Raw genomic sequence first — 22,792 nt, 5'->3', positions numbered from 1 at the left:
TCCCCGGGCTCAATGTGATATCCTTAATGTCCTTTGATCTGTTACATTGGGGGTTAGTTAGAGCGATTCATAGGGGGTGCACGAGAGATGCAGATTCCTTTCCCTTTTCTCCTTTTCTTTTTTCTTCTGGTTCCTTTTGGGGCTTCCTTAATTTATTGTTTTTCGTTCTTGGGGGGAATGTTTTTCTATCTTTTATTTGGAATCTTTGAACTACCTGGCTCACCACACTATGAGGCTGGGTGTTCTCGAGCCTGCCCGTTGGCTTTTCAAGGACCCATATGAATCCAGGGTCTTGGAATCTATCTTTCATTTCTTTACTTCTGGTTGAGTGGGTGGGGTGAGGGTTCAGACGCACTTGTTGTATTGGTTCTCCATGCTGCTACCCAGGTGTCCGGATACCTGTTCTGTATCTCGTTTTCTAATTTGTTTTAGGGGTGTTGTTTTTTTGTTTTTGGAGGTATTTTCTGATTATAGTTGGAACATTGGTTTGCTTTGGTTTGTTACCTTTACTGGGGAGGGGGTTGGGGGGAGATAACATTGGATGACGAGTTTTGTATTATGTTGACTGTTGTTATTTCGCTGTTTTCTGTGCTGTCATCAATAAAAAATTGTTTCCATTGAAACCTGGTGCTGTCCAGTAACTTTCCTAGAAGCCTTTGAAAACGATGCACTAAGCATGATTGTGCCTTCCCACCTGCCGCTGCCTGATCAGCCTAATATTATACCTCGTTGAATATAATTCCAAGGGGAGGTGGGAGAGGCATTCAGAATAACATCCTGCTGTCCTCAGAGAACACCTGCTTCAGGTGAATAATTTTGCTTTCTTCAATAACAATGACAAGCAGGATGCATCTGTTCTGACTGATGGGAATCCTTGGTTCCCAGGTCATCCCAAACAAAAAAAAAAGGGAAAGAGGCTTGCAAAAGATAAGACCTAACAACTTTTTTTTGCCAAATGGGCTTATGGGGAGCTGCAGTTAGATTCTACTCCCCCCCAAATAGATTATGAAGGACTGTTCAACAAAATCTGCTGTTACATCAGGAGTCTTGTTCTAGATAGTAATGCGAACTGAGAATGTGAACTGAGGTCCTCGTTGCAGCTCTGCAAATTTATTTAATGGAGACTAATCTCAGATGGGCTACCAACATAGCCATGTTTCTGACATTGTGAGTACTACTACTTATAGAAACATGATGGCAGATAAAGGCCAAATGGCCCATCCAGTCTGCCCATCCACAGCAACCACTATCTCTTCCTCTCTCCAAGAGATCCCAGGTTTTCTTGAAATCAGACGTACACAGTGCTGTATATTAAACATGTAAGAGACAATTCCTGTTCAATAGAGCTTAAAATCTAATTAAAACAGACAAACAGGACAAATAGGGGTTAGAGAATTACTCACAGAGGGTACTTTGCAAGTGAGTGAGTGTTAAAAGTTAAAAGCAGCCTAGAAAAAGTGGGCTTTTAGCCTAGTTTGAATACTGCCAGACAGAGCTTGACATACTGATTCAGGAGTCAGAGCAGCAAGATAGAAGGGATAGAGTCTGGAAGTACAGATAAGAGAGGCTTAACCAATGAACAGGGTTCCCGAGGAGGAGTATAAGGAGAGACAAAGGATAAGGACTGGAACTTGTATATCAACTTTTGGTAGTTTACATACAGATACTTCAAGCATTTTCCCTCTCTCTCTCCTGGTGGGTCTCAATCTAATGTACCTGGGGCAGTGGCTTGCCCAGGGTTTGAACCCACAACCTTAAGGTACTACTGAGGAGCCACAGAGTACTTCCATCTGAGGAAAGGCTAAAGCAGCTTTGGGGATGGCTCAACGGAGATCTTTACAATACTGAGCGGAGTGCAACGGGTAAATGTCAAGTGCTTGCTTACTTTTTCCAACAACAGTAACCTCATTGCATGCCCTTTAGTCCTATTAAAACAAACCAGAGAAAATATTTCTTCACTCAACATGTATACTCAAATTTGTTGCCAGAAAAATGTGGTGAAAGCAGTTAGCTTATTGGGTTTTTAAAAGTTTTGGATAATTTCCTAGAAGAGAAGTCTGTAAGTCATTAAGATGGACTTGGGGAAATCTTGCCAGGTACTTGTGACCTGGGTTAATTACTGTTGGAGCACAATCTGAATGAATAGTTGGTAAAAACATAAGAATAGCCTTATTGGGTAAGACCAAAGGTCCATCAAGCCCAGTAGCCCGTTCTTACGGTGATTAATCCAGGTCACTAGTACCTGGCCCAAACCCATTCTATCACTCCAGGGCAAGCAGCGGCTTCCCCCTTGTCTTAATAACAGACTATGGACTTTTCCTCCAGGAATTTGTCCAAACCTTTCTTAACCCTTTCAGGACCAAGGGACATATTTGTCCCATAACTTTAAAATCCTATAAATTTTGATTGGGATAGTCTACAGTTCTAAATTTGATATGTACGGATTCCATATGATACTGCCTTTATGTAAACAAACTGGTTCCGACATTCATTCATTAGCGTCGTTGCCAGATTGACGGGAATATTCACTTGCCACACTGTCCATAAGCCAGAAGTTTGATTTTTTTAAAAAAAATAATGATATTTCACAAAAAAATCAATTTTTTGGCATCTGCAAGCCCTTTTTACCATAAAAATGTTGTCAAAACCACAAAAATTGGCCTACGATCCTTATGGTCCTGAAAGGGTTAAAACCAGCTACGCTATCCGCTCTTACCACAATCTCTGGCAACGCGTTCCAGAGCTTAACTATTCTCTGAGTGAAAAAAAATTTCCTCCTATTAGTTTTAAAAGTATTTCCCTGTAACTTCATCGAGTGTCCCCTAGTCTTTGTCATTTTTGACGGAGTGAAAAATCAATCCACTTATACCTATTCTAATCCAGTCAGGATTTTGTAGACTTCCATCCTATCTCCCCTCAGCCGTCTCTTTTCCAAGCTGAAGAGCCCTAACCGTTTTAGTCTTTCCTCATACGAGAGGAGTTCCATCCCTTTTATCATGTAGAAAAAGAGAGTCTATGGAAGACAACAGAACTCAACATGTCTGTGTTTCGGTGCTAAATGCTTTCTTCAGAAATCTTTCAAAAACAAAAGGTGGATATATTATATAAAGATATAAGGAACCAATGAAAATGATAAAGTGCAATAGACGAGATCAAGTGACCAAGTTGTATCTATACTTGAAGAGTATGAATAGCAGCGTTAAAAGTAAAGAACATATACATCAAAATGAAAACAAGTAAAAATAGAGGGCCAATGTATATGCATATAGCAACATGAAGGGAGAATCTTCCTAACCAGGAAAAGGAAGCTGCCCTGGAGGAGATTGGTAGCTGGATAATAAAAGGAGCAAACTGTCACACATGAAAAGATCCATTTAAACTGTGATGAAACTTCAGTGACAGAAGCTTCCAGTGCAATGATTTCCAGATTGTTTGTGTGCCAAGGCTTATTAAGTACTCACTAGTCCCCTGAGGAAAGCATAGTCGAAACTGGGATCCTAGTCGGTACTTCATCAGGAAGATTTGACTTCCATCAAGACATTACATTCGGAATTTACCTGACATATTTTATTTATGGACTTCATTATAATAAATATATTTGTCTCATTGGTGGTTTGGACATCTCGCTTGCCTTTCTTTGTCATACATACTGTTTCAAGGTAAGCTTTTGTCTTATATATAGTAACATAGTAGATGACGGTAGATAAAGACCCGAATGGTCCATCCAGTCTGCCCAACCTGATTCAATTTAAATTTTTTTTTTTTTCTTCTTAGCTATTTCTGGGCAAGAATCCAAAGCTTTACCCTGTACTGTGCTTGGGTTCCAACTGCCAAAATCTCTGTTAAGACTTACTCCAGCCCATCTACACCCTCCCAGCCATTGAAGCCCTCCCCTGCCCATCCTCCACCAAACGGCCATACACAGACACAGACCGTACAAGTCTGCCCAGTACTGGCCTAGTTCAATATTTAATATTATTTTCTGATTCTAAATCTTCTGTGTTCATCCCACGCTTCTTTGAACTCAGTCACAGTTTTACTCTCCACCACCTCTCTCGGGAGCGCATTCCAGGCATCCACTACCCTCTCCGTAAAGTAGAATTTCCTAACATTGCCCCTGAATCTACCACCCCTCAACCTCAAATTATGTCCTCTGGTTTTACCATTTTCCTTTCTCTGGAAAAGATTTTGTTCTACGTTAATACCCTTCAAGTATTTGAACGTCTGAATCATATTTCCCCTGTCTCTCCTTTCCTATAGGGTATACATATTCAGGGCTTCCAGTCTCTCCTCATACGTCTTCTGGCGCAAGCCTCCTATCATTTTCGTCGCCCTCCTCTGGACCGCCTCAAGTCTTCTTACGTCTTTCGCCAGATACGGTCTCCAAAACTGAACACAATACTCCAAGTGGGGCCTTACCAATGACCTGTACAGGGGCATCAACACCTTCTTCCTTCTACTGACTACGCCTCTCTTTATACAGCCCAGCATCCTTCTAGCAGCAGCCACTGCCTTGTCACACTGTTTTTTCGCCTTTAGATCTTCGGACACTATAACCCCAAGGTCCCTCTCCCCGTCCGTGCATATCAGCTTCTCTCCTCCCAGCATATACGGTTCCTTCCTATTATTAATCCCCAAATGCATTACTCTGCATTTCTTTGCATTGAATTTTAGTTGCCAGGCATTAGACCATTCCTCTAACTTTTGCAGATCCTTTTTCATATTTTCCACTCCCTCTTCGGTGTCTACTCTGTTACAAATCTTGGTATCATCTGCAAAGAGGCACACTTTTCCTTCTAACCCTTCAGCAATGTCACTCACAAACATATTGAACAGGATTGGCACCAGCACTGAACACTGAGGGACTCCACTAGTCACTTTCCTTCCTTCGAGCGACTTCCATTAACCACCACCCTCTGGCGTCTGTCCGACAGCCAGTTTCTGACCCAGTTCACCACTTTGGGTCCTAACTTCAGCCCTTCAAGTTTGTTCAACAGCCTCCTATGAGGAACTGTATCAAAGGCTTTGCTGAAATCCAAGTAAATTACATCTAGCATATGTCCTCGATCCAGCTCTCTGGTCACCCAATCAAAAAATTCAATCAGGTTCGTTTGGCACGATTTACCTTTTGTAAAGCCATGTTGCCTCGGATCCTGTAACCCATTAGATTCAAGGAAGTACACTATCCTTTCTTTCAGCAACACTTCCATTATTTTTCCAACAACTGAAGTGAGGCTCACCGGCCTGTAGTTTCCTGCTTCATCCCTGTGACCACTTTTATGAATAGGGACCACATCCGCTCTCCTCCAATCCCCAGGAATCACTCCCATCTCCAGAGATTTGTTGAACAAGTCTTTAATAGGACTCGCCAGAACCTCTCTGAGCTCCCTTAGTATCCTGGGATGGATCCCGTCTGGTCCCATCGCTTTGTCCGCCTTCAGTTTTTCAAGTTGCTCATAAACACCCTCCTCCGTGAACGGCACAGAATCTACTCCATTTTCTCGTGTAACTTTGCCAGACAATCTCGGTCCTTCTCCAGGATTTTCTTCTGTGAACACAGAACAGAAATATTTGTTTAGCTCATTTGCTTTCTCCTCATCACTTTCCACATATTGGTTCCCAGCATCTTTTAGCCTAGCAATTCCATTTTTTATCTTTCTCCTTTCACTAATATATCTGAAAAAAATTTTATCTCCCTTTTTTACATTTTTAACCATTTGTTCTTCCGCCTGTGCCTTCGCCAAACGTATCTCTCTCTTGGCTTCTTTCAGTTTCACCCTGTAGTCCTTTCTGCTCTCCTCTTCTTGGGTTTTTTTATATTTCATGAACGCCAACTCTTTCGCCTTTATTTTCTCAGCCACTAGGTTGGAGAACCATATCGGCTTCCTTTTTCTCTTGTTTTTATTGATTTTCTTCACATAAAGGTCCGTAGCCATTTTTATTGCTCCTTTCAGCTTAGACCACTGTCTTTCCACTTCTCTTATGTCCTCCCATCCTAACAGCTCTTTCTTCAGGTACTCTCTCATTGCATTAAAGTCTGTATGTTTGAAATCTAGGACTTTAAATATCGTGCGGCCGCTCTCCACTTTAGCCGTTATATCAAACCAAATCATTTGATGATCGCTACTTCCCAGGTGAGCACCCACTCGAACATTAGAGAGACTCTCTCCATTTGTGAGGACCAGATCCAATATCGCTTTTTCCCTTGTAGGTTCCGTCACCATTTGTCTGAGCAGAGCCTCTTGAAAGGCATCCACTATCTCCCTACTTCTTACCGATTCCGCAGACGGAACATTCTAGTCCGCATCTGGCAGGTTGAAATCTCCCAACAGCATAACCTCCTCTTTCCTTCCAAACTTTTGGATATCCACAATCATATCCTTATCAATTTGCTGCGATTGAGTCGGAGGTCTGTAGACTACACCCACGTAGATAGAAGTTCCATCTTCTCTTTTCAGAGCAATCCATATCGCTTCTTCCTCTCCCCAGGTTCCTTGCATTTCGGTCGCTTGGATATTGATCTTTACATAGAGAGCTACTCCTTCACCTTTATGACCATCTCTGTCCTTCCTAAAAAGATTATATCCCGGTATGTTTGCATCCCATCCATGTGATTCACTGAACCATGTCTCTGTGATAGCGACAATTTCTAGATCTGCCTCTAACATCAGGGCTTGCAGATCATGAACTTTGTTGCTTAGACTGTGAGCATTTGTGGTCATCGCTTTCCAGCTATTTTTCAGCGATAATCTCCTTTTTCGTATGGATTTTTGATTCGTTTCACTTTCCGTTGCAATACTAAGAAATGAGTTGCTGATATTGCTTATGTTGCAGTCTTTACTACTATCACATCTTTTCTTTTGCCGGGGGTGGTCTCTATAATTGTCCTTCGTACATACACCACCCCCACCTTCTAGTTTAAATGCCTAGAAAAATATTGTCTAAATTTCTCTGCAAAGTTTCTTTTTCCTGCTGTAGTAATATGTAGCCCATCAGTGTAATATAGCTTCTTGTCCTTCCATGTATTTCCCCATCCTCCTATGTACCTGAAGCCTTCTTGATGACACCAGGCTTTGAGCCATCTATTAAAGTTCTCTGTGTTTTTCACTCTTTGCTCTTCCTTTCCATATGCAGGCAGTATTTCAGAAAAAGCTAAAGTCTTTACAAAAGGTTTCACGCCCTCACCAAGCTCTTTTCTTGTTATATATCAAATAGGCCATGCAAAAATGGTGAGTGAATTTGTATACAGGTGATCAAGAGAATGGCTTAATAAAAATACAGGTACAAATAGAGGTATTATGAGTGTTTTCAAAAGTATAGTTGTGACAGTAAATGTGTGACTGACTACCTTATCCACAAAATATAGATGAGTGTAAAAAAGGTAGGTTTTAGAAGGAATAATATATGCTAAAAAAAATCTAATAATTAGAGAGATCAACCACAGCCTATATGCATCCTTCTAGCTTTTGCTTCCGCCTTTGCAACCTATTTGGGGTCAGTAGGAGGTATTGATGCCTCTGTATAAGACTCTAGCGAGACTTCCTTTAGAATATTGTGTACACAGTGGCGTAGTAAGGGTAGGAGGCACCTGGAATGGTGGCGCCCTCCTCTCCACCCCCCTCCGCTCCTTCTCACTGCCATTACACTCTTGTGCTTTCCCTTCCCCCCCAAACCTCTTAATCTTTGCAAATTCGAGTGGCTTCTGCAAGCATGCACCTCACGCCAACATTGGATTCCCTGGCCCCGTGACCCGGAAACGATTTAGAGGGGAAGCAGCCTACCATGAGCAACAGGCAGAAGTTGGTCACGCTAACAAAGATAATACATAGGTAAGGGGTGGGGGGAGGGATGGCACGAGAGTGGCATGGTGTGTCAGGGCTGGGTGGCGAGGTACCAGCACCCCTGCCAACTTGGCTCCCGGGGTGGTCTGCACCCCCCTTACTAAGCCACTGTATGTACAATTCTGGAAACCGCACCTTCAAAAGATATAAACAGGATGGATTTGGTCTAGAAGAAAGCTACTAAAATGGTCAGTGGTCTTCATCATAATGTGTATGGGTACAGACTTAATCTCAATATGTGTACTTTGGAGGAAAGGTAGGAGAAGGGAGATACGATAGATACGTTTAAATATCTATATGGCATGGAATGTTGCTACTCCTTGGGTTCTGGCCAGATACTAGTGACCTGGATTGGCGACCATGCAAACGGGCTACTGGGCTTGATAGACCATTGGTCTGACCCAGTAAGGCTATTCTTATGTTGTTATGCGCATGAGGCGATTTCGCTTTTATTTGAAAAGAAACTCTGGAATGAGAGGGCTTAGGATGAAGTTAAGAGGTGGTGGGCTCAGGAGGAGATGCGTGGAACAGACTCCCGGTAGAAGTGGTAGAGAAAAAGGTTGTGTCTCAATTCAAGAAGGCGTGGGATCTCTTAGGGAGAAAAGGAGATAGTATAAGCTGCGGATGGGCCATTTGGCCTTTATCTTCCATCATGTTTCTATAATGACAGAAATAAATAAATACAAGCTGAATATCCACATAATTAGATTGCAACACCAAAATGATATTCATTCATTTAACCTAACACCAGGGACAAATTAGATATGGTTCCCTGTAGCATACGGAGAAAAGACCTCAGTTTATTCCAAGAGTATTGAGCACTTGGAGGAACTCTATGATTGCATAAAAGCCATCATAGGAAAAAACATCCTTGGTCTACAAAAACTCCGTTTTACTATTTCAAATTAATTCTTCAAAACATGAATATATTCAAGGCATAGGAAACCAGCACTTATCTTTTAAAGACTTTCTTTCCACTGGTGCCGGTAAAAAATCACAGCAGTTGTAGAATCACAAGCACTTGGGAGAAATAATCTAAATCCAGAATTCCCGACAAGGCCCTGTTTTGCAAAGTTGATGCATCAGGGGAAATTCATACAAACAAGAGCTACCGCTTCACAAATTATCTGTTTCTATAACCATAAAGCTCTATGACCTCACAATGCAGGTGTAAAGAGCCTTAGCCTATAGGAAGAGGAGATGCAAATGTTAAGAGCCTTAGCCAATAGGGAGAGGAGGAGAGAGTGGATGCTGCGGATGGGCCATTTGGCCTTTATCTGCCATCATGTATCTATAACCATAAAGCTCTATGACCTCACAATGCAGGTGTAAAGAGCCTTAGCCTATAGGAAGAGGAGATGCAAATGTTAAGAGCCTTAGCCAATAGGGAGAGGAGGAGATAGTGGATGCTCTGGATGGGGCATTTGGCCTTTATCTGCCATCATGTTTCTATAACCATAAAGCTCTATGACCTCACAATGCAGGTGTAAAGAGCCTTAGCCTATAGGAAGAGGAGATGCAAATGTTAAGAGCCTTAGCCAATAGGGAGAGGAGGAGAGAGTGGATGCTGCGGATGGGCCATTTGGCCTTTATCTGCCATCATGTATCTATAACCATAAAGCTCTATGACCTCACAATGCAGGTGTAAAGAGCCTTAGCCTATAGGAAGAGGAGATGCAAATGTTAAGAGCCTTAGCCAATAGGGAGAGGAGGAGATAGTGGATGCTCTGGATGGGGCATTTGGCCTTTATCTGCCATCATGTTTCTATAACCATAAAGCTCTATGACCTCACAATGCAGGTGTAAAGAGCCTTAGCCTATAGGAAGAGGAGATGCAAATGTTAAGAGCCTTAGCCAATAGGGAGAGGAGGAGAGAGTGGATGCTGCGGATGGGCCATTTGGCCTTTATCTGCCATCATGTATCTATAACCATAAAGCTCTATGACCTCACAATGCAGGTGTAAAGAGCCTTAGCCTATAGGAAGAGGAGATGCAAATGTTAAGAGCTTTAGCCAATAGGGAGAGGAGGAGAGAGTGGATGCTGCGGATGGGCCATTTGGCCTTTATTTGCCATCATTTTTCTGTGTTTCTATGAGCTGAGGAGGAGCTGAAAAAAAACCCAACATTTAGAATGTAGGCACGTTTTATCATATGTTGTTTGGATGCTATGCTGTTAAGAAATCTTTGGATTCTGTATAGAGATGACTTATGAAATTGTCATTTTGCGTTCTGCTCTCTTATTCCATTTAGTTAAAAAATATAAGGCCAAATTATTTGATGTTCTTATGGGTCTAGCAATTCAGCATGTTTTATCAGAATGGAAAAATAATACAGTTCTTTCTTTTCCTGCATGGTGGGCGAGAGTCCGTCTTTCGCATAAATATGAAGAAGTAGCTGCTGATGGGTGATGTTCACTTTGCTATTTTAAGAGGGCTTGGGCTCTTTTAGATGACGATTGTAGAATACCTGCTAATGGACTTGTCTTTTTGGTTATAGTAACAATGTTATAAAATATAGATTGGGGCTCATTTGGAGAAAACTCACATCAGCTCTCAGAGCCTCTGTCTGTTTCCAGACTCCTGAGGCAGGCCTGTTTGGGGCCAAAACATGATCGTGTCCAGTCTTGAGCATCAGAGTCTTCTTTGCTGTTTTTTCTACTTTCCAAGTTTTGGGGACGTGAGTATCCCCTGTTTTCCTGGGTCTGTCTGTTACATGCATTGTACATTTGTTTTCTGCTTTGCTTTGCGTGTTACTTTCATGGATGTTTAAATTTCACTGCGCCTTAAAGAGGTTTCTTGCTAAGCAGGCAACACATTTTTATAAATAAATAGTAGAGACTGGCAGTGAGAGAACGTAGACTCAGGGAGTCTGGGGAGGGCAAAGAGGGGCACTGTGGTCCGAATTCTATAAACGGCATCCCGACTGTAGGTGGCCAATTGCTGCCTAATCAGCAAATCAGGACACACATTAAAAAAAAACCCAACCAACTCTCATTGGAGGCACCTCCGGGAGCCTAGGGAGGAGCGTAAGCTCGCCTATGGCTAGGCATGGGTGTGCCTTGGCCCAAAGTAGCCTTAGGCGGGCTAAGTTGAATGTACGTGTCACCTTAGGCCCATGGTACATGCAGTCAATGTAGGCCAGGACTGGGCATCCCTCCTGCCAGTAGTCTTTGTGGGGGGCTGGGGGGGGACACGGGTTGCCGCTAAACTTATCATGGCACGGAGATCCCTTGCCGCAATAAGCTCAGTGGCAACCCAATTTTCTAACCGGCACCTGTGACATGGATGCCGATTAGAGAATTCGGTTATTAGGGAGGCTTAGGCATCTGTCCGCGAGGACAGATGCAATTCTCTATAGGATGCTCATGTGCGATTCTCAAATGCCACTTAGGCGGCTTCTGAAACTGGTTGTCCTATACAGAATCTGGCCCTGTATGTCTGCTGGTAGGAATGTAGATTGTCAACACATTACCAACTTAAAAGGGTTCCGCCATCCACTTGACCTGGATTATAAGTTATCTCCCAGCACCACTCTTTAAACAGGTCTAGTTTATCTCCTCTTATTGTACCATCTCAAAAAGTGTTTTGTAATGAATCTCCTGTAGCATCCTTGTACTGGAAGTTGCCTTGTCCCTATTTAGGCATAGTGTGATGTATAAATCCCAGATTAGATGAACAAGAATGGTTGGCAAAGGCATTGTGGCCTTCATCTGTCAGGTTTACTATTCTCAGGTGGGAAAACCGGCAGATTTTAAGGGCCACAAGCATATGCCTAGTTGCCTATGAATTATTGTTGCTTTACCAGCTGCTTTGAGAACAAATCCAGGCATAACACATGATCCTTCTCGAAGCCAGAAGCCCCAAACCCGAGACCACATGAACCTTGTGCTGCTACTCGCTTTGCACTTACTTTAGTAGGTCTTGCAGCTCCCGCTTGATTCTACCCACCACAGGGGGTCCTTGATAGGTAAGAACAGTATAGAGCTGGACCAGCGAGGCACCAGCCCGAATCTTCTCCAGGGCATCCTGCCCACTGCTAATCCCCCCAACACCAACTATTAGAACCTTCCCTGAAATAAAAATGGAAAAGTTAAGAGAGGCTGGTCGTGTAGTCATGAAAGCAAAGATGCAAATGGAAGAAAAAATAGCTGACACAGTTAAATGGAGAGACAAGACATTTTTTAGATATATTAGTGATAGGAAGAAGTGCAAAAGTGGCATTGTGAGATTCGCAGGTGAAGGGGAGGAATATGTAGAAGCTGATAAAGAAAAGGCCAAATTGCTTAACAGATATTTCTGTTCTGTGTTCACAGCTGAAGTGCCGGGAGCGGGACCGCAGAAGACAAACGTGAATAGGGATGGAGGAGTAATAGACCCTAATTGATTTTCAGAAGATTGTGTTGATGAGGAGCTAAATAAAGGTAGACAAAGCGATGGGGCTGGATAGTGTACATCCGAGGGTGCTGAAGGAACTTAGGGAAGTTCTGATAGCTCTGCTGACTGACCTTTTCAACAAGTCTCTAGAGTCGGGAGTACCAGTCTTCCTGAGTCTGTCCTGATGGACAGACATGCAGCTGACTGTGAATGAGTATGTGGAATGCTTGATTGGGTGAAGTATGGATGGACTTTTTCATCTTGGGCCGGAGGGTGGTTTCCTGGGGGGGTCAGAGGGAGGGGAGCTGGGGGCCATCTGAATCCCTCTAAGAAGAGGATCTACCAGTCATAGAACCTCTTTGGTGTCCTCCTCAAAATGCAAGATAAGAGGACATAAGAATAGCCTTACTGGGTCAGAGCAATGGTCCATCTAGCTCAGTAGCCCATTCTCACAGTGGCCAATCCAGGTCACTAGCAATGTTCCCTCTAAGGATTGATGAGGTGTATGCAAAAAAAAATATGCATGAGCGACAAGTTACATACTCCACAAATTTATGAGCAGGCGCGGAGGACGAGTGCCCGTGAGATTGTGGGAGGGTTAAATACTCAAAACTTAGAAGAATAACAATTTACTTAAAGTTTTTGCTTCGCCAGCTTTCTGGTATCTTTACATACAGTGGCGTACCTAGCATATGTAACACCCGGGGCCATCATTTTTTGGCACCTCCCCCCATCTGTACGAAAAACATGATTTTTAGTAATAAGCCACACGTCGCACATGAGTACCTAGGAAAAGGCAGCATCTTACATATGCAGTGAGCAGTACAACATCAATACACCCATTGTAAAACTAAACAAGCCAGACCAGCACAGATCAATCCTACATTGTCAATCCTAACAGAAAACCATGTCTTTCGAACACACAGAACACAGAAAACACCTTCGCCTAGTATGGAATATGTCATCACAAACTAACCCCTCCCCCTTTTACAAAACTTTAGTGTGGATTTTAGCCACGGTGGTAACATCTCTGACGCTTATAGAATTCTGAGCATTAGAGCTGCTACCACCACGGCTGGCGCTAAAAAATGCTCCACAGTTTTGTAAAAGGGGGGATAAAATAGAAATACATAGACAAAGGTTAAATTGAACCAGCAAGAAGCTGGACTCTGCATACAATGCAACACCACAGAAACAGTGACACATGTCTCCTAAAGCAATAAATAAATAGAAAATTTTTGTTCTACCTTTTCTTCTCTGGTTTCACTTTCCTCATCTTCTTGTTACTGTCTTCCTTCCATCCACTGTCTGCCATCTCTCTGCCCCTCCCTATATGGCATCTTATCTCCTTCTATGCCCCTTCCATCTCTCCTCTAGACACCCCCCCCTTTTGGTCTGGCATCCATCATCTTCCCTCTGTTCCCTCATGGTCTGGCATCTTTCTCCTTTCATCTCTCTTTCCCTCCACCCTGTGGTTTTTAGCATCTCTCTCTTCTCATTTCCTCTGCTCAGATCTGATATCTCTGTCTCCTTCCCCATTCTCTGGCATCTCTCTCCTCTCTCTCTTCCCTTTCCTTCTCTGGTCTTCCTTCTTTATTTTCTGCCTCCGTTTAAATTAAATTCTTTCTTACTATGCAGTCCTCAGTTTCCCTCTTTTCACTATGTCTACCCACAGCATGCCACCCCTTTCCTTCACCCCTCCACTATCTCACTAACTCTATCTTCTTCCCCCATCCAGCATATGTCCTTTTTCTTTATCCCTCCTTCCATCCAAGTCAAGATGATCTACCAACAATAAAATTAAAAAACACAAAGCACACTATACGCTGAGAAAATGTTAATTATCATTCTTATTCTGGGTTTTTTTCAAAGAGGTCAAGGCAGATGACTCTATGCATTGTCACCTCAGTAACAACCATACAAAAATAGACAAATATACCCCCCTTCCTTTTTATTAAACCACAATAGCAGTTTTTAGCGCAGGGAACTGCGCTAAATGCCCAGCGCTGCTCTCAACGCTTATAGGCTCCCTGCGCTAAAAAAGTTTCCAAGTTTATTATAAGATTTGATTAATCGCCTATTCCAGATTCTAAGCGATGTACACTACAGCTAAAAATTACAAAGTTGGGGGAAACATACATGACTAACAAAATTAATATTAAACATATATATAAAATAATAATAATAATAATAATTTTATTTTTTTATATACCGCCATACCCAGCGAGTTCTAGGCGGTTTACATCAATTCAAAAGGATCTACGTTATCTAGCAGATTTACAAACAAATAAAATAAAACAGTTCAGTAACAAGTAAAAACTGAAATTGACCGAGGATGGGGGAGGTTGTTGAAGACGTGGAAGAGAGGAGCTGAAAAAAGGGGGGGGTGAATGCTGGGGGGGGAGAGGAAAATGTGAGCGGGTAGGGCCGTTAGAGGTCTTGTTTGCTGAAAAGGTAAGTTTTGAGAGATTTTCTGAAGTCGAAGTAGGAGGGGGCTTCGAGGATCATTTGGGCCAGCCATGTGTTGAGCTTGGCTGCTTGGTAGGCGAAGGTTTTGTCTATGAATCTTTTATAGTGGCAGAGTTTTAGCGAGGGGAAGGCGAATAGTTGAGTTCTACGGGATTTCTTGTTTATGTGATAGAGGTTAAAGTGGGGGTTGATGTAGCTTGGAGTAGCACCATTAACCGATTTGCATCTTTCAACTTAAAAAGTGAGCGACACGAGAAAAATTATGAGTGACGCCAATGAAAATAGTGAGCGATCGCTCATGCGCTCAGCTTAGAGGGAACATTGGTCACTAGTACCTGGCCAAAACCCCAAAAGTAGCAACATTCCATGCTACCATTTTAGGGCAAGCAGAGGCTTCCCCCATGTCTTAATAACAGACTATGAACTTTTCCTTCAGGAATTTGTCCAAACCTTTCTTAAAACCAGATACGCTATCTGTTTTTACCACAACCTCTGGTAACACGTTCCAGAGCTTAACTGTTCTCTGAGTGAAAAAAATATTTCCTCCTATTGGTTTTAAAAGTATTTGCCTGCAGTTTCATCAAGTGTCCCCTAGTCTTTGTAATTTTTGACAGAGTAAAAAAATCGATCCACTTGTACCCGTTCTACTCCACTCAGAGGATTTTGTAGACTTCAATCATATCTCCTCTCAGCCCTCTCTTTTCCAAGCTGAAGTGCCCTAACCATTTTAGTCTTTCCTCCTATGAGAGGAATTCCATCCCCTTCATCATCTTGGTTGCTCTTCTTTGAACCTTTTCTAGCGCCACTATATCTTTTTTGAGATAAGGAGACCAGAATTAAATAAGAACATAAGAAATGCCTTCACCGAATCAGACCCTTGGTCCATCCAGTCCAGTGACCCGCACACGCGGAGGCCCAACTAGGTGCTTCATAATGAGACCTTGTTTACCTGTATCCCTCAATGTGATTTGCAAGGAGGTATGCATCCAACTTGCCCTTGAATCCTATAATGGAGGTCTCCGTCACAACCTCCTCTGGGAGAGCGTTCCAAGCATCCACCACTCACTGTGTGAAACAGAACTTCCTGACATTTGTCCTGGGCTTGTCGCCTCTCAACTTCAGTACATGACCTCTCGTCCGAGTCACATTTGACAACGTGAATAATGATGCATCTTGCTGGATTTTATCTAGTCCTTTTAGTATTTTAAACGTCTCTATCATATCTCCACGCATTCTTCTTTTCTCCAGAGTGAACAAGCTCAGTTTTCTGAGGTGTTCTTTGTAGCTCAAATTTCCCATACCTTTTACTAGCTTTGTAGCTCGCCTTTGTACCCTTTCCAGCAGGGTTATATCCTTTTTTAGGTAGGGAGACCAATGTTGGATACAATACTCCAGGTGTGGCCTAACCATTGCTCTGTAAAGCGGCATTATGACGTTAGCCGATCTACTTGTGATTCCCTTCTTGATCATGCCCAACATCCTGTTCGCTTTCTTTGCAGCCGCCGCGCATTGTGCCGATGGTTTCAGTGTCCGGTCTATCAGTACCCCCAGGTCCCTTTCCTGTTCACTCTTGCTCAATGTCACACCTAACATTTTGTATTCATGTTCCTTGTTCTTCGTGCCTAGGTGCATCACTTTGCATTTTTCTATATTGAATTTCATCTGCCACTTTTCCGCCCATTTCTCTAGCTGGTTCAAATCTCTCTGGAGTTCTTTTCACTATCCATTTGTGATCCAACTGACCGACATAGTTTCGTGTCATCTGCGAACTTAATTATGTTACTCGTTGTTTCCTCTTCCAGGTCATTTATGAATATATTGAATAAGATTGGCCCAAGGACCGAGCCCTGGGGCACACCGCTTGTCACCTTTTCCCAGTCCGAGAACTTCCCATTTATGCCTACCCTCTGCAATCTGCTTTTCAGCCAATTCGCTATCCATCTTAGTATATCCCCCTCAATTCCATGGCTTTGTAGTTTCTTCAGAAGCCTAGCGTGTGGAACCTTGTCAAACGCCTTCTGGAAGTCCAAGTATATTATATCCACCGGGTGTCCGCTATCAATATGTTTGTTCACCTTCTCAAAAAATTGAAGCAAATTCGTCAGACATGACTTCCCCTTCCTGAAGCCGTGTTGACTGTCTCTCATCAGGTCATGATTTTCCAGGTGCTGCACTATGCTGTCTTTGATTACATTACATTACATTACATGCTTATATTCCGCCTGTACCTTGCAGTTCTAAGCGGATTACATCAGAAAGATAGCTGGACATTTCCAGGAAGAGAAATACAATTAAAGAAGTTGGTCCTAGTACAACAAAAAAGATAGCTGGACTTTTCCAGTAAAGGAATACAATTGAAGGCGTAAGGTCTAAAGCAATTTTGATGAGATGATTCTAAGAGGGGGTGAGAGGGGAAACGGGAGGGATTAGGACGTTTGGGTGAATTTCTTGAATAGTAGGGTCTTGATTTCTTTGCGGAAAGCCTTGAGGTCAGTTGAAGCTGTCAGTAGGTTGGTGATAGTGGGATCCAGTTTAGCTGCATGTGTTGCTAGTAAGTTGTCATACATCTTTTTGCGTTTAGTTCCTTTAAAAGGGGGGTAGGAGAAAGGGGATTGAGTTCTCCTCTGTCTGGTTGAGAGGTTCCTGTTTAGACGGTTGTTTAGGTGGGTGGGTGCCGTTCCGTTTAATGTTTTGAATAACATGCAGTATAGTTTGAATTGGATGCGGGCTTGTATTGGAAGCCAGTGTGAGTCTAGGAAGGCGTTGGTGATGTGGTCAAATTTTCCAAGGGAATAGATCATTCTGAGGGCAGTGTTCTGCACTGTCTGTAATTGTTTTATTAGGTAGGTGGGACAGGAAAGGTAGAGGATATTGCAATAATCCAATAGACTTAGGACTAGGTATTGGACTATGAGTCTGAATTGTTCTTTTTCAAAGAATTTTCTGATTTTGCGAAGGTTGCGCATGGTGAAGAATGCTTTTTGTGTGATTTTGTTAATTTGCACCTGAAGAGTGCAACCTCTGTCTACTGTTACTCCAAGGAGTTTGAGAGTGGGTTGTAAGGGATATTTGGTGGTTTTTATTTCTAGCTCAGTTATAGAAGGGGTTTTGTCCTTTTCAAGCAGTAGAAATTTAGTTTTATCTGGGTTGAGCTTCAGTTTGTGTTCTGTCATCCATTTTTCCACCGCTTCTAGAGTTTTTTCCAGGATGCCTGATTTGGTGGGGTCTTGTGTGTCAAAGGGGAGGAGTATTGTGATATTGTCTGCATAGCTGAATGAAGTTACTTTGAGTTTGTCTAACAGGGTACCGAGGGAGGAAATGTAAAGATTGAAGAGCATGGGGAACCTTGGGGTACTCCGCAGGGATTGGTCCAAGGCTCCGATATAAGATCCTTTGTTTTTACTCTGTATGTTCTTGTTTTAAGGAATCCTTGAAACCAGTTGTATACTTCGCCTGAGATCCCTATTGCTTCTAATATCTGAAGAAGTATAGTGTGGTCGACCAGGTCAAATGCGGCAGAGAGGTCGAGTTGAATTATCAGCATCCTTCTTCCTTTGCTAAGGTGCTGTCTGGCTATGTCTAGAAGGGAAACTAGCAGTGTCTCAGTGCTGTGGTTCGATCTGAACCCCGATTGAGTTGGGTGAAGTAGGTTGTGGTCTTCAAGGTAGTTGGTGAGGTATTTGGCAACCAGACCTTCTATTAGTTTAACGTATAATGGAATTGAGGCGATGGGTCGGTAGTTGGAGGGGGTGTCTATTGGTCCTTTGGGATCTTTCAGTATTGGGGTGATTATGATTTCCCCTAGGTCTTGTGGGAATTGGCCTTCCGTGAGAGTTGTTTGGATCCATTGCAAGAGGCAAGCTCTAAATTTGGCGCTTCAACCATCTTCCCTGGAACCGACGTAAGACTCACAGGTCTATAGTTGCTTGGTTCTCCTCTCGATCCTTTTTTGTAGATTGGAATGACATTCGCTATCTTCCAATCCTCTGGTATTTGCCCGGTTTTGATTGACAAATTAGCTAAGGATTGTAAGAGCTCTTCAATTTCTACCTTAAGTTCCTTTAGCACTCTCGGGTGAATTCCGTCTGGTCCAGGGGACTTATCACTTTTTAGCCTATCGATCTGATAGTATATCATGTCCAGGTTCACACTCACTGTGGTGAGGCTATCCTTGATTTCTCCCTTGAATACTTTCCCTGGTTCTGGCATTGATGCAGTGTCTTCCCTGGTAAAGACAGACGCGAAGAATGAATTTAGCCTATCGGCAATCTTTTTGTCTTTCTTGATGTACCCTTTTCTTCCCTGATCATCGAGAGGGCCTACTGCCTCCTTTGCTGGTTTTTTCCCTTTTATATATCTGAAAAAGGGCTTGAAGTTTTTGGCTTCTTGTGCTATCTTTTCCTCGTAGATCTTTTTGGCGTCTCTTACTGCCTTGTGACACTTCTTCTGGTCGGCCTTGTGACAGTTCCAGGCCTCCATTGTATGTTCGCGTTTCCATTTTTTAAACGAGTTCCTCTTTTCCCTTACCGCATCCTTCACCCCTTTAGTCAGCCAAGCTGGCTCTCCTTTGTTCATATTTTTCCTTCCTTTGGCTATCCGCGGAATGTAGAGATTCTGCGCTTCGGTGATAGTAGTTTTTAGTAAGGACCATGCTTGATCGACAGTTTTGATTTCGGCTGTCCTTTTCTTGAGCCTTTTTTTAACCATGGCTCTCATGCTGTCGTAATTCCCTTTTCTGAAGTTAAAGGTTGTGGTTTGGGTCCTGGTTCGTTTCCCCTTTCCGATGCCGATTTTAAAATTGATCTTGTTGTGATCACTTGTCCCTAGTGGGACCATGACTTCCACATTTGATGTCCTTCCACTTATGCCGTTTAGGACCAAGTTCAAGGTTGCGGTTCCTCTTGTCAGTTCTCCCACCATTTGTTCCAGGAAGCAGTCCCCTATTAGTTCCAGGAACTTTGTTTCCCTGTCACAGTTTGAGGTGCCTAGGTTCCAGTTTATCCCCGGAAAGTTGAAGTCTCCCATGATTGTTGCGTTACCTGTTCTACATTCGTGGTTGATTTCCTCTTTCATTGCTGCGTCTGTTTCTTCCGTCTGTGTTGGGGGTCGATAATAGAGGCCAACACTCCAGATGAGGTCGCACCATGGAGCGATAAAGGGGCATTGTAACATTCTTAGTCTACTTAACCATCCCTTTTTTAATAATTCCTAGCATCCTGTTTGTTTTTTTGGCCGCTTCAACACATTGGGCGAAAGGTTTCATTGTATTGTCTACAATGATTCCCAGATCCTTTTCTTGGGCACTAATCCACAAGGTGGACCCTAGCATCTGGTAACTGTGATTCAGGTTATTCTTCCCAATGACATCACTTTGCATTTGTCCACATTAAATTTCATCTGCCACTTGGACGCCCATTCTTCCAATTTCCTAAGGTCTGGCTGCAATTTTTCACAATCTGCATGCGTTTTAACAATTTTGAACAGTTTAGTGTCATCTGAAGGACACCTGAAGAATAAGCTCCCGGTGAAAAATGCACACCACAGATGAATCTTCCCCTGTGGGCAGCTCAAACAGATAGCCACACGTATTGTCTGTCCCCCTGAGGGTCCTGCAGGTCCCCAGAGAGACCTAGGTCCTCATCAGTGGACAAAACATCATCCTCCCACGAAACATGCAGCCGCTTAGGTGGGGTGGAGGAGGCACTGGTGATGACAAAAAGACCCCTTTGGATGAGACCAAAGCTACCAAAGAAGGGACAGGGCCACCAGCCACGTGCATTCAATACACCTTGTACATGACGAGAAAAAATCCACAGGCAGGATACAATCACACTCCCCAGCAGAAGAAGAGGCCTACAAGACCTTTTCTGGCCTCTCCAATCTAGGAAGGAGCTCCTGAGAAGACTCAGTCAAAATGGTGGAGCTTCCCGCCAAAGAAGAAAAGCCTTCCGAAAAAAGTATCCCTAAGGCTGAGGGCATGGAAGAGGTCTGAAAAATCAAAGTCACAGTAAGGGAATCCCAAGAAAGGCCTGACACGCCAATAATCAAATCCCAGCCTTCCCAACTGCCAACAGCTGTGACAGCTGGGAAAATCCCAGCACTCCCCACCAACACACCCTTCGCAACTGCTGGGGAAACCCTCAAGCTAGACAGCTCCGAAGCTAGCAAGGCTTCCTCTTCCGGCTGCAAACAAAAGCAACAAAGGCCAGCCAAATTAAGCCCTCGGTGGGAATACACTGAGCACTTCTTAAGCTTACAAGAAATGCTCATTGTGAACAGTGAGGCAAGCTGAGAAAAAAAAGTGGGAATGTAGGGGAAATGGGGAGAGGGACTTGACCACCCGATTGTGACACCCTGCGAGACCCCCAACTCAGTCCAACAAGAAAGAGGGGCCAGATAGAAAGGCCACTGCCTAACTTTCCAACAAACCCTGCAAAGACCTAAAAGAAGACTGCACAGGCTTACTACCTCCACCTGCTGGAGACCGAGAACAGACTGATTCTATGAGGGACTGCACAGCCCACTTGTACTGTGTGTTCTCAGGTTCCACCTGCTGGCAGAGGAGCGTAACCCCATCCGTCTGTGCCGGTTTTGAGGGACGATGAAGAAGCCAAATGATTTAATGCAGCGAACTTTGGAGCCATGCGAGAGGTGGGTAGGCCAGGGGAAGGAGTAACAGAAGAAGCACGGTTGGCTTAGAGGAGTAGAATGAACGTTATTTGCTCAGCTCCAGACTCCCTCTTTCAAGTTCCCCTGCTGCTCTGGCCCAACTGTGTTCCAGGCCTGTCTCCAGGAAAGAGAAAATGCTGCCCTGCTCTCTGTGAAATAGCCCCCAAATTTTAGGAAAGCTATGCTCAAACCAGTCCTCTGCTCCTCTCACCCATTCTGGTTTTAGAATACCCTTGTGTACAAAGTTAACTAACTTCCCTTCAGCTACTATTGAAAAGGCACACGGTCAATCCAAATAAAGAAGTATTTCTACATTGTGTTCAAGTAACAGATTTGCAAGTGCATCATGCGTATTCATTTGGAATGTGCCCGGGAGCAAAAGATTGGTTTAAGTCGTACAGTTTCTAAGACCCAAACATGACCCAACCCAAGCAAGACCTGACTAAAAGGTTAAGGATACCTTTAGTGAGTGAGTACATTTCACGGATGGTCTGCGTTGCCATGTCTCGGAGTGGATTCCCACTCAGACCCCCAGACTCAAGTTTTAAGGAATTCTGAAGACTCTCTGGGCGACTGATTGTGGAGTTGGTAACAATAATTCCATCGATACCTAACTGGACATAGAAGGTGGATCATCAAGATAAGAATATTAAGGAAGGAAAAGTCATACACATGTTGAATTAAGAATGGCCTGTGATTATACCAAGTCACCCAGCATTAATTCAACAAAATTCCTGCAAACTTACTCAGTAATTCTCACCCAATGCACTCCACATCTGAATTTGTCTTTACCTCAGTCACAGCTCTAGCAATATCCTGCTTGTCCTGTTCCGTGAGGTCTGGGGCAATCTTCACAAGTATTGCTGGCTTATGCTCACACTTCAAAGCCTCTCTCTCCGTCAGCACCTAGAAAAACAGTCATAGCCAAAATCAAAAGAAGAAAAGTCTCTTTCTAAAGATTCTCAGTCCTTCCATTCATCTCCATTTTCTAGCTTTGTCATCTCTCCCTGTAGCCTGGACATCTCCATTGTTCTCTCCCTTCCAAAATCAGGCTGGATAATGATGTGACATCCTACCTTGCACAGGAGATGGCGTAGCTGTTTTTTGCCCTGTAAGTCTCGAAGTCCAGGGGTATTTGGGCTGGAAACATTTACTACCAAGTAGTCAGCTAATGGCCCCAGCATCCTGACACCCCTTCTATAATCAGTGACAGCATCTGACATCTTGTTCTTCCCCAGATTTATTCCAAGAGGCATTCCAGCTAAGACAAATGGAAAGATAGACTATATAAGTGGTATATAAATGCTTGCTTAAATAAATAAATAAATAAATACATGCAGAATCCTACATGGTTTTCTATACTGGGAATGGCAGGGAAGCAGGGCCATTATGTTTTCCTTCTGCACAGTTTTCCCAAAGAAACCCCACTATGTACCTTTC

General features: G+C 43.3%; 1 protein-coding gene across 2 annotated transcripts in view; it reads right to left on the bottom strand.

Annotated features, from left to right (window-relative positions):
• The window catches only part of DHODH (dihydroorotate dehydrogenase (quinone)), a 57,523-nt gene that overhangs the window by 5,719 nt on the left and 29,012 nt on the right, over positions 1 to 22,792 (bottom strand). For both annotated transcript variants that reach the window (XM_033942325.1, XM_033942324.1), the window contains 4 exons: positions 22,429 to 22,613; positions 22,145 to 22,258; positions 21,813 to 21,966; positions 11,751 to 11,910 (listed from right to left, as the gene is read on the bottom strand). In XM_033942325.1, coding sequence (XP_033798216.1) covers positions 11,751 to 11,910; positions 21,813 to 21,966; positions 22,145 to 22,258; positions 22,429 to 22,613 — 613 coding nt within the window. The remainder of the gene's footprint in view (positions 1 to 11,750; positions 11,911 to 21,812; positions 21,967 to 22,144; positions 22,259 to 22,428; positions 22,614 to 22,792) is intronic.

The sequence above is a fragment of the Geotrypetes seraphini genome, chromosome 4, assembly GCF_902459505.1.
Source record: "Geotrypetes seraphini chromosome 4, aGeoSer1.1, whole genome shotgun sequence".
NCBI lineage: Eukaryota > Metazoa > Chordata > Amphibia > Gymnophiona > Dermophiidae > Geotrypetes > Geotrypetes seraphini.
This window is presented reverse-complemented; position numbering and strand designations above follow the sequence as displayed.